This window comes from Galleria mellonella, unplaced genomic scaffold, assembly GCF_026898425.1.
Source record: "Galleria mellonella isolate WM207_F2 unplaced genomic scaffold, CSIRO_AGI_GalMel_v1 utg40, whole genome shotgun sequence".
Taxonomy (NCBI): Eukaryota; Metazoa; Arthropoda; class Insecta; order Lepidoptera; family Pyralidae; genus Galleria; species Galleria mellonella.
Genome location: NW_026442094.1, coordinates 1781627 through 1797574, shown reverse-complemented (window position 1 = coordinate 1797574; position 15948 = coordinate 1781627). Strand labels below are relative to the sequence as shown.

The 15948-nt window shown below is 32.4% G+C and overlaps 1 protein-coding gene across 1 annotated transcript in view; it reads right to left on the bottom strand.

Annotated features, from left to right (window-relative positions):
• Positions 1-15948, bottom strand: part of LOC113520243 (uncharacterized) — a 97762-nt gene that overhangs the window by 13565 nt on the left and 68249 nt on the right. The window contains exon 3 of the mRNA XM_052898072.1: positions 12748-12962. Coding sequence (XP_052754032.1) covers positions 12748-12962 — 215 coding nt within the window. The remainder of the gene's footprint in view (positions 1-12747; positions 12963-15948) is intronic.

Here is a 15948-nt window from a genome sequence, read left to right as displayed (position 1 = left end):
ACAAACATTCAATATTTTACGCGGAATAAGACTACAAATGCGTCGTCGTTCATTTTACGTGTATTCCTACGACGTAGTAAGCTGTAGCTGGGAGAACAAAGCATAATATGACGGTACAATAGATATTCCAAATAAAATTCTATGCCAAAGCAACCTGGTTAATGTGGTAATAGTTCATAGTAGATTAATGTCCTTTTTAATTCTGTAAATTTCCGTATCCAGCAGTTCATATTCCATTTCTTTTACTATTACTAACGAACATTTTTTTATGCAACTTAGAATGGCAAACAAGCTGACGGCCCACCTGATGGAAAGTGGTAGCCATCGTCTATAGATATGAACTGTATCATGGACATAACAGAGTATACTGTTTCGTTCATGATATCCCCTATGCGTTGCCATTCCTGAGGATACAGGTGTTATTCCACTGTACCCTGTAAATTCACTGCTATATATCCTTTAAACCAAAACACAGCCATGCAAACACAACTGCTTGACGGTAGAAACATGAATGGGACAGAGGTGCCTAAGCAAACGACTTTTATACAAAGTCTTCCTCTGGTTAATTAACTAATTAAAGTTTTTATTAGAAAAAAAAGTTTATATAATTTGGCTTGCCATAACACTGTTAAATTAACGATCACATATTGTGACGTGAGCCAAGTGTAATGAATTTGGAAACAAACAACAACACCAATATCGAAGACGTGGGAGATGGAAGCTCATGGACTGACGGAAAAAGACTTCGAGACTTGCTTACCTATTGGCAATCAAAGATCGATTAAGAGTCTTAAATAACTTAGTGGGCGGCCTTTGGTAAGATTGAGGTTTGATCAAAATTGAGAGGAATTAACTATAAATATTCAATTAAAGGGTTCAAGTATTATTTGATTATACTATGGTTCTCAGTAAATTGTTTACAAATGTTTTTACTTGTTGTTTTATTTCATGTAACATATATTTGTTACACCAAAAATTCTAAATGTTTGTTTGTTCTCTGCCAAATTGTTTTATAAAGATTTAAATGCTACTTACAGATAATATGATGTTCAGATACCACTTCGCACATTTTCTATCGTATACGTTTCACCTATTGCACGTTTTTTGATTTCCCGCTAGTATTTATAGAAGAGTCTACAGTGTTTGTTTGATTACACATTGCTTATAATTAGATTAACATTACGAGAAAAACGTGACATAACATAGTAAAGCCGACGATAAAGTAGACACACCTCCTTCGATATACTTTACGTCAGCCATAGAGCAAAGAAAACATGTTTATCTTATTTCGAGTTTATTTATGCAATATAATATATATCACATCCTTATGAGAATTGGTTTATGAATTAGACTTAGGTATATTTATCGTCACTTTTTTGAAAAATAATATTTCATTCCTTAATAGGTAGCAGTAAAATAGGTACACATGTACACAAGAGGTCTCTGCAAGAGATTATATAGAGGACACTAATGAGTTTTGTGTTAAATTGATTAAACAATATAACGAATAAAATTATGTATGAGTAAAATACTTTGTATTATAAATAAAAAAGAGTTTAATTTACCAAATCTTTTACGGAAATTTATCTCGTGTTTACAAGATTTTTCCATAACATAATTAGTTGAATAAAACATCATAAGCTTTGTTTAAAGGGAAATGTTACTTTTTGTTTTGTGTAATGTCTCAGTTTGTTCGTTTATTATTCGCACCCACTCGTAAAATTCGCATGCCTACTCGTAAATTGTTGGTTGGAGAAGGGTTTTCAATAAAGTTGCCAGTAGCATAGCACCTGTATACAGGTGTGTGCTTGATGTATTCAGTTGGATATTGTGCATGGAACGGTTGCAGCGAGCCGAGAGAAAATTCTTGGAAAAACTCATGCAATAGGTGTTATTCAACGGAGCATTTCTCTTTTGCATAAGTACATGAATTTTATATTCAAATTGCAATAGCAATCTATCTTAGGTTATTTTTAGTTAGTTGCAGTATGTGGCGTGGCGGCCACGAGGCACGTCTCTCTACTATAACCACTAGAGATAGAGGTAGACCCCTCTTAATAATTAGACTTTCATTCATTCATTTCAGCTGTTAATTATCCGCTGCTGAACACAAGCCTTCTCCACAAGAGGAGTTGTGCCAATAGTTGTCACGCTTGGCAAATTTTAAAGATGTTTTAAGGGGGACGCTGCTATCCATCTCTTAACCGTAAGTTTCCTAAGTCGCATCTTACGATACTTACGGGAAAATAAGGGGTAGCTTATAATGATCACATAATTCAGAATTATTAAAATTATTTTCAATTATTAGATACATGATTTACACCTAGACATACTGTATTAAAAAAAGTATACAGACAAATTAAAAAAAAAAAAAATCAATAAATAAAAATTTTAACTGTTAACCATCGTATACAAAAAAGTATATAATGTACCAATATAAAAACAAAATTGGCCAAAAATGTCCTTTAACTGCTAAGGTTTCTTGTTTTGAATTACTTTGTTTTACGTGATAAAATTATTATAGTACGGAACCATATATTGGAGTTATCATTAGTAATAATTCAAATCGATGCAGAAGCTGTAGTGTCGGCTATACATACCTATATATACGAGTATATTGCATAACATATTATAAATATAGTCGATCATAGGAGCTACTTTTTAAAATTGGTTGATAAATATCCTGTAATGGTCACAAATAAAACTATTACTTATCCATTTCAATTCGATTTCCGCTTTGTTATTGTAGATACACCCAATCGTTTGTTGACTGTAGCTGAAGAGCTTTGTTTAATATTTCATGAAAGAATACAAACGAATCAAAGAATAGTTCAAGTTTGAATTTCTTTTATTTATTCAAAGCTTAAATAAAAAGAAGAAAATATTGTCACTATGAGTCTCTATGAGGCTATGTTGGATTTTCTACATATTCTATGCTTATCTGCTGCTACTGTATGTATTTATAAATAAATTTAGTTATACAAGACGAAATACGTTTGTCATTTTATTCTTAATTTCTATTTTTTGGTTTTCTTTTTAAGCGACTTCTAACTTTGTTTTATTCGTTTTCACTTCGTTTGATTTTATGGTATGCGATTATGTATTGGTCCCATATTAATTTTATGACGCTTGATGTTGACTTCTTTTTTATTTATTTGTTTTCTTAGTATTTTCCATTCTATTACTACACTATTTTGTCAGAATATATAAATAGTGCAAGATTGGGTTCCACTTTATAAAGGCACTTGTAGATAAATATGGTAATTTTTATGACTATTGGAGTTTTAATGAAAATTGTTACAAAAGAATTTGAATCAGAGTAGAATCAATAGTTTTGTAGTAACAGATATATCTATATCATACAGAGGGACATATGTTATCATTAAGTTTGATAATTTCATTTACAAGTTATGTGCACAAACTATATAGAGATAATTTGCTATGTAATAAAACTGTCAAATGGTACATACATAATCGCAAAGCTATATTGTAATTTATTTAGTTTGAATCTATTACATAATGTCACCATTATGTATATGATAGCTATACTAAGTGTATCATATTTTATGTACACTAATTAGGATATAAATCATATTTGAGTGGAAAAAAAAAACAATTTATTCAAGTAAACAGTTTGTCTAGTAAAGTGGATTGAGGAAATCAAATGTATAATTTACATAATGTAATTTTTTTTTATCAAACAGTTTCATTAATATTTCTCCTGTGATTAGGGACGTGTTTTTTTTCCTACTTTTTATTATTATATCTATTCTACCTATTGGTCATTAGTGATGTTTTGAATCCATACAATACAGATATTTATGAAACAAAATAAAATACTCTTAATACAAACCTAATTTAATATTTCTGTAGTATTTTCTTGATGGAAATTTTTAATTATATGATATTATAATATATACCTAATAAAATTTACTACTTTTCAATCGACTTCATTAAAAAAGGAAGTTCTCAATTTGGTTGTACTTTTTTTGTCTGTTACCTTTTGTGTTTTGTTTTAAAGTTTCGGTTTGAAGGGTGGGATATGGCGTGAATTTACTTGGTACAGAGGAATACCACCTGAGTTCTCAGAAATGGCAACGTATGGGGGTATCATGGGCGAAACAGTATACTCTGTTATGTCCATGGTACTGCTCATGTCTATAGGCGACGGTTATCAGTTTCCATCAGGTGGATCATCCATCTTGTTTGCCATTGTAATTTGTATAAAAAAATTTATAAATCCTTCAATTATTAAACGATTTTAAATTTCTTTTTTTATTTGAAAGGATACACCAAATTACAGATTGGTACTATATAAATTTTATTAAAATCGGTTCAGTGCTTTAGTTTTTAAATTAAAATACTATTGAAATTGTTTTTTTTTTATGGAACATAATCATAAGTCAGATTAAAAGTTAAGAAATTTTACGGAAAAAATAAGTAATACCTATATAAATTATGTAATTGAAATGCAAGTAGTTTTGTTCAATTAATTTGAGCGTATATTCTAACTGAGAATATCCACTCCGACTATTTAGTTTGAAGAATATGTCAATATGATATTTTGATTCAATATTATTTCAAGATTTATCTCTTCACTTATCATGAATGGTAGTATGAAATAAATTAACTGTGAGATGTGAAAATATTTTATTCAAATGCAACATTATAAATTTAAGAGCGCGTCTCGTTAGCATTTACTCGGATAGAATATCTTTTTTTCTAATGGCGTAACTTTAGCTTGATAAATCCAGATTATTTTGGTGGTCTCTTTTTTACTCGTTTTTTGTCTCGCTTGGCAACGGCAGTAATTTTCTCTCCTTGCAACTTTATATTCCGACTCATCATGTTCTTGAATTTATAGAAGCCTTCCACTTTGATGTTACTTACTCGTGTCATTGGCTTTTTATTCTTACTCTCATCGAATTTTTTTTGTCTGTAATAGTTTTTCAGTTTATCCTCATTTTGATTACTCGTTTTTATATTCTCTTTCCCTTTACTTTCTTTACTCATTATTCCGTCTTTATTTAATACTTAAAGCAAATTAGATTAAAGGAAAAATCCTCATATTACACAGCCCACGGGTTTTTATAAATTATTCGTACTTACGCTTGTCACTTTTGGACTGTCATTTTCACATTGTTTTAATTTTTTTCTAGTAGGTTGATTTCGAATCTTTAATTTAAATGCCAATATTAGTATCCATATAAATATCGCCGTAAAGTAAAAAAAAAAAGATAAAATACTCACTAAAGTTTAGTCAAATAAAATGTGTTTCACTACTTATAAACACAGAGAAACCAGTTTACAGCATTTGTTATAATTAACGTGTGAAGTAGGCAGTAGGTGCTTAGGATGCCCGAAAGTATCATGAATATCTAACATTTTCATGAAACTATTTTATTATAATGACTTAAAATTTAGGTACATAACATAGGCTCTCTCACAGAGGATTATTAATTGCCACAACACCACGCCAAGATACCTCTTTAGTCTTTACAACGTTACATACAGTGAAAAATAATATTTGCAGAGTAAATTATTTCGTTATATTATACTTACTAATATTATAAATGTAAAAGAGAGTTTGTTCGTGTGTTTGTTATCTCTTGGCGTCTTAACTGCTTTAACAGCTCGATCAATCGTCATGAAATTTGGTATGCACGTAGTATTTGGGATGTAGATTTTTTTTATCTCGGTTAATAAACACATCCTAGTCACGCGGTCAGGGCGGGGAGGGAGGGATTATTAGTAATGCAGCTAACCAGTCTCATTGCTAACAATATATCCTATCAGATTAACCTTCACATAGTTTTCTCTTGAAACTCGTCTTGCATTCATCACGTCCATCGTGTGTTTGGTATCACGATGGGTATTTGGGATTTTTTTGATCTCGGTTAATAAACATCATCACTAGTCCCGCGCCAGCATAGGTTTATTAGTAATGCAGTACAGATTGGGTATTCATTCCATTATTATCGATCAAAAAAAAAGTCACGCGGGCGATAGTTTTTTTGAAACTTTTTCTTTTCATCAACTTCCAGAATGTGCAAACAAGTTGACGGCCCAATTGATGGAAAGATCATTCGTCGCCTATCATCCATGAGCAGTACCCCGTGAACATAACAGGAATACCATTTCGCCCATGTACAGCGTTGCCATTCATTCCATTATTATCGATAAAAAAAAGTCACGCGGGCGAAGTAGCAGCTTTACTTGTGATCGATTAGTAAGATTATTATGTGTGATTGGCTCGTACATTTTGCTGCATTTTATTAAGACTACAAAAAACAAAGCTGAAAGTTGATTGTGATCAGCAAACGTGATATGAAAAGAAATATTAAACAATCTTAAAGCTCATAATTTATATAAATTAATCGTCGAAGGTACTTAAACTAAAAGAACAGGTAGGGCTGATATTCGTTGGTAACTGTGACGCAAATAGGTGAAAATCGATCTATGTCGCCAAAGGCGCTTGGTCGAATGGAGCGATTACATGAAACATTATATAATATGCTGAATTATTAATGTATTGCGGTGTATTGGTAGTCAAACGAGTGGGAGGACGTGTTACTATAATTTATTATGTGAATAATGGTTCATGGATTACCTGAATACAAGCAACATCATGAAAAAGTTGGATTTTTTATATGTAACATCAATTGTGTTATGACCCAATTTATCGAAAGTGATAATCGTTGTCTATAAACATGTATACGTTAACAAATGTTGTCATTCATAAAACACAGGGGGCAAACGAGCATGCGGCTCACCTAATGGTAAGTGACTACCGCCGCCCATGGTCACCTACAACACCTAAGGCATTGCAGGTGTGCTGTCGGCCTTTTAAAAAGAATATGTGTTATGTTATCGTATCGGTTCAAATATTGTCCAAAGAGTTTGTGCGTGGGAGAAAGTGCCTTGAAAAACGCATGGTGGAACTAATGGTTAGGATGAAATTTTAGTTATGGCGGGTTGTACGATGGTGAAAATCAGCAGCAGGTATCAATCCAAACAATTCTTCAGTAATAAATTTATAATCTTTTAACTAATGATTCTGTACTATACTTTATAATTTTACTAAATACGAGTAGATGTTATCTTGCAGAAGTTCATATCATTGGTTATTTGATTAGAATTTATTTTTAAACCTCATTTTGAGGTAAAACACGTGTCGCAAAACGTGCGTGAACAAAATGATAGTTGTAGACTGATGGCTAATTAGGAAGAATGTGGAACTTCTGGCGGTTATAGTTGTGGTCAAGCTTCGAGTGTTGGCAGTCACACACTAACTAATGGTGGTCGAATTAAACAAAATAATTCTAATCAATAATTTGTGTAATTTTACTGCTATATCCCACCTTTAAACCGAGACACAGCTAAACAATTACAGGCGCTTAGTTGCAGTATGAGTGGCATCAATGTATGTATTTTTTATAACGTACTTTTGATATTGGAGCTTGAAATCTAAGTTTTAAACTCTTCTGTACTTAATATCTAATAAATAAAATCAAATGTCTATGTTTAATATGATATGTAATAAAATTCGAATTATAGTATTATTATTATTAATACCTTATTATTATTTATTATTATTATTATATCAGCCATTAAATGGCCACTGCTGAATATAGGCCTCCTCCATAAGGAGGGTTTCTCAGTAGATGCCACTTTTGGCAGGCGGATTGGCAACCGCAGTTAGGCTTTAATGATTGTTTTAATAGGGAAGGTGCTGCCTATTTCTTGACCATTAGTTTTTAAGTCTCCTACTCGCCTCTTACAGCTACGGGAAAGGAAGGAGTGGTTTATTCTATGCCGGGCCACACGACAAATCCTAAATATAGCGAAATATCGGTCTATACTTTGTATTTTTAAACGAATTTCACCTCACAATTGTCTAGTGCCAACCCTAGGATCAAGAGCATAGCTTTTAGTTGTGGGCAAAGATATATCTATATATGCACCTTCATACCAAGCCTCTCTCATGGTGCTCCGCCAGTGTACACCGATAGCGCAGGCGAGGTTACCATGCCATTTACGCCAATTAAAAAAATATCATACCGAGCTTGGTCCCCTCCTCCTCCCCCTGGAACATAATCTTAAATACGCCAATGCATCTTTTGGTTAGCTAAAGTATGGACGCTCATTATAAAATATGGACCTTTTGCTATTATTATTTATGTAAGTACCGCTCCATACAGATAACATATCAGCTGCTTAATACACGTGCACCTATGTTGCTGACATCACAAGTTAATCAGTTGTAGAGTAATTAATTTCGGTACAACCTATCAATATTTAATATGTCATTTTGCATATTGTTCAAGAGCGTTCAGAGTGTAACAGTAATTTATGTAAAATGAAAGAACAGTATTATTAGTACAAAATTGGAGTTGTTGTTTTGATGTTAAAATATTCCATGTAGTAGTTGCCACGCTTGGCAAGCGGGTTGGCAACTGCAGTTAGGCTTTTAGTGATATTTTAAAAGGAACGCTGCTGCTAATCCCTATACCATTAAGTTCCCTCAGTCGTCTCTTACGACACCCATGGGAAAGTAAGGGGTGGTCCGTTCTATGCTAGGGCCATACGGCGAACACTCTGTTACTTACCACGCTTAAATTATGAGTACATTAAAATTGAAAGAGTACCAAAAGATCTTTTTAAAATTTATTTTAGTCTAAAAGTGAAGTAAACTATGTATACGGGTTGGATATTTTTTAAATTATCTTTCAAAATGGAACAAAATATGTCAACAATTTTCTATAAATTATCCGTCGGACGAGTGGTGAAAATTGTGCTCGTATTCTGTCGACAAAGTTTTAAGAGTGCAGATCAAAGACTCTGATGGTTTGAAATATTGGCGGCATCGCTCGTGAATGCTGATCGAAGGGAACTGTGGCAAATAATAAAAGAATGTATATTCATCGTTGAACACTTTTTCAGGATTCCGCAGATAAGCGACACTTTGTACTGTCCGTTTATTTCTCTGGTTTAGTTTAGTTACTGAAGTCGTGAGTTTGAATCCAGTCTTCATAGAGATTGTGTATCAATAAAAATGTACAACTAACTGATGCAGATATAATTAAAATACGCAGATTTTAATAACAAGTAAAAATGTATAAAATATTTTTTATATGAATATAATGTTTTATTGGATTCTAATATGCTTTAGGCTTCAATATATTTATTTTTAAAAAGTAAATTCAATTTATTGAATGAAGTTCTTCTAAAGCCTTTCCAATTTTTTTTATTTTTTTTTGATCTCACCTATCAACTCTCACTGGAGCCCTGCTAGCGTGTGCCGTTAGCGTAGGCGGGCGTACCATTCCATTACCATCCATTAAAAAAAAGGCTTTCCTATTTGCTTGCATACTGATTGGTTATAATTGTTTTTTATAAAAATTGATTGATTAAGGCATAGACTATACATATAATTCTTACATGTCCTCTTTTATTTATATTATAAAAAATTATAGAACATTATTATAACGCAAAAAAAAAAGTAGAAATTAGTAACTTGAAATGAAATGAAAATTAAATTGTTATTGAGAAATTTTGGGTTCTTAATCCAAAAGAAAGCTACAGAACCTATTCAACGAGTGGCCGATACGAGTCAAGTTGAAATGTAAGTAAAACCATAGTTGGTTTTACAGAACCTATTCAACGAGTGGCCGATACGAGTCAAGTTGAAATGTAAGTAAAACCAACTATGGTTTTACTTACATTTCAACTTGACTCGTGTCAGCGTAATGGGATTACTCGTAAATGTAGAATCTGCCAACTTTGTATGCTTCTGTCGGCATTAGATTGTATGTTGAACTAGTTTTTTGTCCTATTATCACCATTTTTCTTTTCACTCAAAGCATTCAAAAAGAAAGAAGTACACCTTTTAAATGTTTTAACCTTTTTATTTTTTTTTAAAATCTCCGTTAATTATAAAGCGATTTTAAATTTCAAGGTCAAGATCAAGGTCGCATTTTTATGGTATACAATTTTAACGACTACGGACAGGTGTTCTTGACTTTATTAAAATATTAAAAGGATTTCAGTTTTATGTCTATTTTATTATAATAACGGTCTTCGTTTGCCAGATTTATATGTCATTTTATAAAAATATATATTTTAACCGTGCTTGAACATAATTTCAAATTATCTCTTCGCATAGAATTAATTCCATCGAAATAATTTGAACAATTTAATTAGTAAATACACATATAGATTAATATACTTTTATGGAATACTATTGAGGTGCTATTTATTTGTAATATTTATTTTATTTTTTTATAATACCATTGTTGTGTTTTTGTGCATTTTACATGTTAATATTATAAGGTAAGGTAATCGAAATAACTTTATTTTCCTGCAATATTTTCACGAAAATACTGAACAGACTTGTTCTATTTTCACAGTATTATCCTGTGGATTGGTATACCACATCATAGAGTAGGCAAGTAAAGAGGATTTCGAGCTCAGCGGCAACAGTGAGGGCGATAAAGTGGCCAAATTTTGCGTTCGCTTAGTCGCGCTAACGTTTTGGTTTAGTGATGCGACGTTAGCAAACAAATATCGATAAATTACGTACATTTAGTTATTTTTTTTTTCCAGATATTATATATATTTTGATCGTTGGTTTCCATTTATGAAAATAGATACAATAAATATAAATTATCTATAAATGTTCTTCTTTTATATAAAGCAGTAGTAAACGAGCATGCTGCTCATCTGTTGTTAAGTGGTCAGCGCAGCCTATAAATACTAACAATAAGTTACCGGCTGAGGTAGTCTCTTTTTGAAGATTCTTAAATTGTATTTTTGTTTTTACCACATTTTTACAGTCCGAAACAGGAAATTGAAAATTAAATAGAAAATACTGCCACACTATAATATATTATGTATAATAATAGTGTTAAGTGAATTTATTTATTTTATATTCTCATTTGTTTTACTCGTATTTATGTTGTTTAGTAACTGTCCTTGAGGGATTGTGTTTTAGTTTGAAGGGTGGGATATGGCGATGAAATTACAGAGTACAGAGGCATAATACCCTACTCCTCAGGAATGGCTGCGCATAAGGAGTATCATGGGCGATACAGTATACTTTGTTATGCCCATATCACTGTTCATCTCTATGGTACGATTACTATTTTCCATCACGTGGGTGGTCAACCTGTTTGCCATTCTAAGTTGCATAAAAAAAAATTATAGTCAACAGTTGATTTGTAACAATAACTACAATTATTATTTAGATTATTAATTCAAACAAACCCGCATCTATCTTAATGATTTGTGTGCGATTAGGTAACGTGAAAGGTTGGATATTAATTAAATATTTTTTTATTTAAAAATTAAATTGAATTTGGCCGTTTGTTTTAAATATTTTTTATATCGATATATTTATCGACATTATTATATCACTAGTGACTGACAAATGTATAATAGGCAACACGCTTTTGTGAATTATTTACTACATGAATTTTAAACAAGTTGAAATTGAATTTTGAGGAATTTCATTTCAATCAGAATAACGTTGACTTAAATTGTCGCAAACAAATTGAAAAGAAAGGATTAAAAGTCAGAAAATCCTACTATATAATCCTTATATATTATTTTTGTAAAAAAAATCTTAAAATATCTGAATTTATTAATCTGTAAATTAATATCATTGTTAAAAGTGTTTTTGTCATTTTAACTCGTAAAGGTATGTGTTTTAACAGGGCGAAATCCAGCACAGATTTCGTGATACAATGTTCATCGGAGGAACGAGCTCGAAATACGGAAATATTTTCTGAACTTTTGAATATACAATCTGCAGTCATATAGACAGAATTCAATTCAACAGGTCTGCAATCCAGCTCTTAGTTTTCATTTTAAAATTTTCCATGTTTAGTTCCTAACCGATCGATTTTGAAATTTATTTAATACTTAACTAGAACTTACTATAGTTGAGTCTGAAAGTGAGAAATATAAACGATCTCGCGGTTTAGACGTTCGGACTGATTTTGAAATTAAAGATATTTTTTTCAACTCAATAGTAACAGTTAAGAAAAAAAAAAATCAAAGTCACTTTTCGAATTTGGACTACGAAAGACTATAGGTGAGAATGAATAGGTCAGTTAACCCATCGTGTTCATAGGATGATAATGGAATGGTAGCTCCGCCTGCGCTAATGGAATATGAAGGTGAGAAACCAGTTAGCCCATCGTGATTAATACACCTGTAATTCAGCACTATGGTTTTCAGGGGGGACCACATGGAGGTCGACCTGACATAGCATATTGCTAGCAATGGGACTGGTAGTTCGCATTACTAACAATTTTTTTCCTCCCAACAAATCGTGTTGATTTCACCAAGAATAAACTACGATGGTTTCCAGGGGGACCGTGTGGAGGTCGATCTGATAGGATATATTAACTAGCAATGGCGCTTTTAGAACCCATTACTAACAATCTCTTCCCCCTTGAAATAGGCATTAAGTGACATGAACTTAAATAGGTACGAATATACCGAGTAAAAGATACCGAGTCATTACAAATTATTTTTTGGATTTTCCTCGTGTTTCGAAGGGCATGTAAAATTATTATTCGGTAAACCACATCAGAGGTCTTGTATTATGTTATCTGTGGTTTAATAAAGGTGGCCTCGAATTTCTTGATAACAATCCTTATTCGAGTAATACTAGTGGCATAGATAATATAACACTATACTCGTACTAGTCTAGTAGTGGGATAAGAAAATATTATTACTCACTCCAAACGTGAACGCTCCACCCGTGATGCTTCTCCTCCTCAGCATTCCCTGAAGCCTGCATCTGTGTCTCCGAAGCCTCAGCTTCTGGTAACGTTCGCCAGCGTTTGAGGAGCTCTTTGGTCTTATCCTTTGTCTTGTCGCATGCTTGACGCCAGTTCGTGAAATACTTTCTGGACACCTTGGGACTTGTAAGACTTGCGGATTTGGAGTCTTGTCTGTAAAAAAAAATGTATTATCTTGCTAATATTATAAATTAAGTAATCTCAGCGTAGAATGGGCCACCCCTTCCTTTTCCATGGGTGTCGTAAGATGCGACTAAGGGCATTTAATGGTCAGACGATGTTTAACGCTCCTCTTAAAACATCATCAAAGCCTAACTATGGTTGTCAACCCGTCTGCCAAGTGTCATAACTACTAGCAAAGTTCTATCCCCCTTATGGAAAAGGTCTGTGTTCAGCAGTGGACAGCTAATGGCTGATATGATGATGACGGCAGGCACGAGACAGTATAAAAAAGTTTTTTAAGCTGACCCGACCAAGAATCGAAGCCGAAACCTTATTACGGCATGCCGTATCGCTTACCGCTTCACTGAAGGTACACTGCATAGCGTAATCCTTCGAGTAAACATGAAAAGTAATTCGTAATCAGAGATTAATTTGTAAATGAAATCTATACCTATTATTTAATAACGTTATTTATTTAATAATATTAGAAGAGATTAAACTTAAACTCTTCCAATAATTAAGATTCCACAAATTCCACAAAAAAACTGACTTTAATTATAACAAAATGTAATATTTTGATTATAAAGATTCTATTTTGATTTATAAAGTAAACTACTGAATTGATTTTGATTTCTATGGGATCAATTTGAAATATATATTATTTCAGATAAAAAAAGTTTTTTTTAATTGGTTTATAACTGACGGAGTTATGAGGTAACAAATGTAAAAAAAATACCACAGAATTGAGAATCTCCTCCTTTTTTAACTGACTTCAAAAAAGAGGTTCTCAATTCGATTGCATTATTTTATGTCTGACACCTCGTAACTGCGTCAGTCTTAAATCGATTTAAAAGATTCTTTTTATCTGAAAGGATATAGTTACACATTGGTCCCATAGAAATTTTATCAAAATGATAACACATTTTGAGTAATTTAGTTTTGAAATTAAAACAACTCGTTTTGCTACAATGGAAGTCGGTTTTCGAAAATTCCAATTTCTGTTTTTAGAATTTGGCTAACAACATCTGATATTGATATTCGATTAAAAAGTAACTGAAGCATTTGTTCTGCCTCGTTGCCAAAATCGCTAAGCCAATCAGTAATACAGGACGGCTTTTGTTTCGGTAGTGTGCTCAATTTATGGGCACGACTGTTGCATAAAAAGAAATAGAGATAAATCGACACTAGCTCTGATGTTTTGTTTTTATTTTGTTTCCCATCTCAATTGTTATAGGTACGAATATGGTTAACGCCTATATATTTTGTACATTGTATTCATTATAAACGAACCAAAAGTAGAAGTAAAAAGACAATTGAAAAGAGTAAGAGAAACAGTTGCCGTATTAGTCTAGCGTATATAAAAAAAAATTGTACTTTTACAACCAATTCTGACCATCTGGAAAACTATCATTAATTTACCAAGCCTTTAATTATATTACTAAGCATTTAGTTAACCTTTTATCATCATCATTTCAGCATATAACTGTTCACTGTTGATCATAAGCCTTCCCTATAGGGAGAGTTCTGCCAGTTGCTACGCTTGGCAGGGTTGGCAAACGCAGTTTAGCTTTTAGAGATATTTTAAGAGAAATGCTGCTGCCCATTTCTTTAACATTCAGTTTCTTTAGTCGCCTCTTACGATACCCACAGGAAAAGAAGAGGTGGCCTATTCTATGCCGGGATCACACGGCCATAACCTTACCAACCCTAATTTATCCAACATGGACTCACACTTTGTTTCGACTATGTCGAAAATTACACCTTCAAAATACTAATATTGCATCTATTACATTGTGTTTTACAATCCTGATGATAATAATAATAATAATAGATTGTCTGTAAGAGATTGCTTTTCATGTTAAGTCCACCTTTTGTATATACACATTCTGTATAAATACTTCTAGTATACATATATATCTCTTGTACGCAATAAAATGTTATTATTATTATTATATTAAAAATATGCAAATTACATTGTCTTTCATTTCTATATTTTTATTCATCATGTCCTATCACAATGTGTATTTTTATATTACATTGCCTAAGGGATATTATGCCCCTTGTGAGTCAGCAAAGGGCTTTCTAAACAGGGTCGACTGATATATCGGATGCTCTAACCCAACATAACGTTTAATCAAGGCATTGTTTTGGTGATTGTGTTTAGTTGGACAATATATCATGTAGCTTAATAGTTATTACATTGAAAATACGGCGGGATCAGATAAGTGCCCACTATTCCCAAATTCCGTGATCACAGTGCGTGACAACGACCCCCAACGAAATACCTCTCGGCACGAACTTTGCCAACTTATTACTGGCTATTATCCGAAATGCTTTTGGGTACTATTGATCATTCTTGTTGCGTACGTTGTGTCCAAATCGATTCCATGTTGTTGGATGTTGTTGAGGTTAGTAGAGCAAACCTAGTGGCGTCTAAATAAAAAAAAAATCAAGATAAGGGTTTTTAAAAGTAACTATTTTTTTTATGCAACTTAAAATGGCAAACAAGCTGACGGTCTACAGACATAAGCAATACCATGGACATAACAAAGTATACTGTTTCGTCCATGATACCCCTCATGCGTTACCATTCCTGAAGACCCAGGTGTTATTCCTCTGTACCCTGTAAGTTCACTGCTATATATACTCACCTTTAAACTGATTCAAAACTATGTAGACACAACTGCTTCACGGTAGAAACACGAATGGGACAGAGGTGCCCAAGCAAAAGACTTGTACAAAGTCTCCCTCTGGTATTTAAGACATTATTAGTGCAGATTTACATTAAGTTAGTCAATATCAAAAGGGCTCAGTATTGATACTCTACTGCCTTCGTAAAAAAAGTGTTACACTGATATAAAATTACAATAATGGATAACATATTTATTTTTTTTTAATAAAATGAAATAATATTTATTGATTTAAAGACACTTTTACATCGATGATTGATTCTACAAATTAGCTAATATATAAAGAC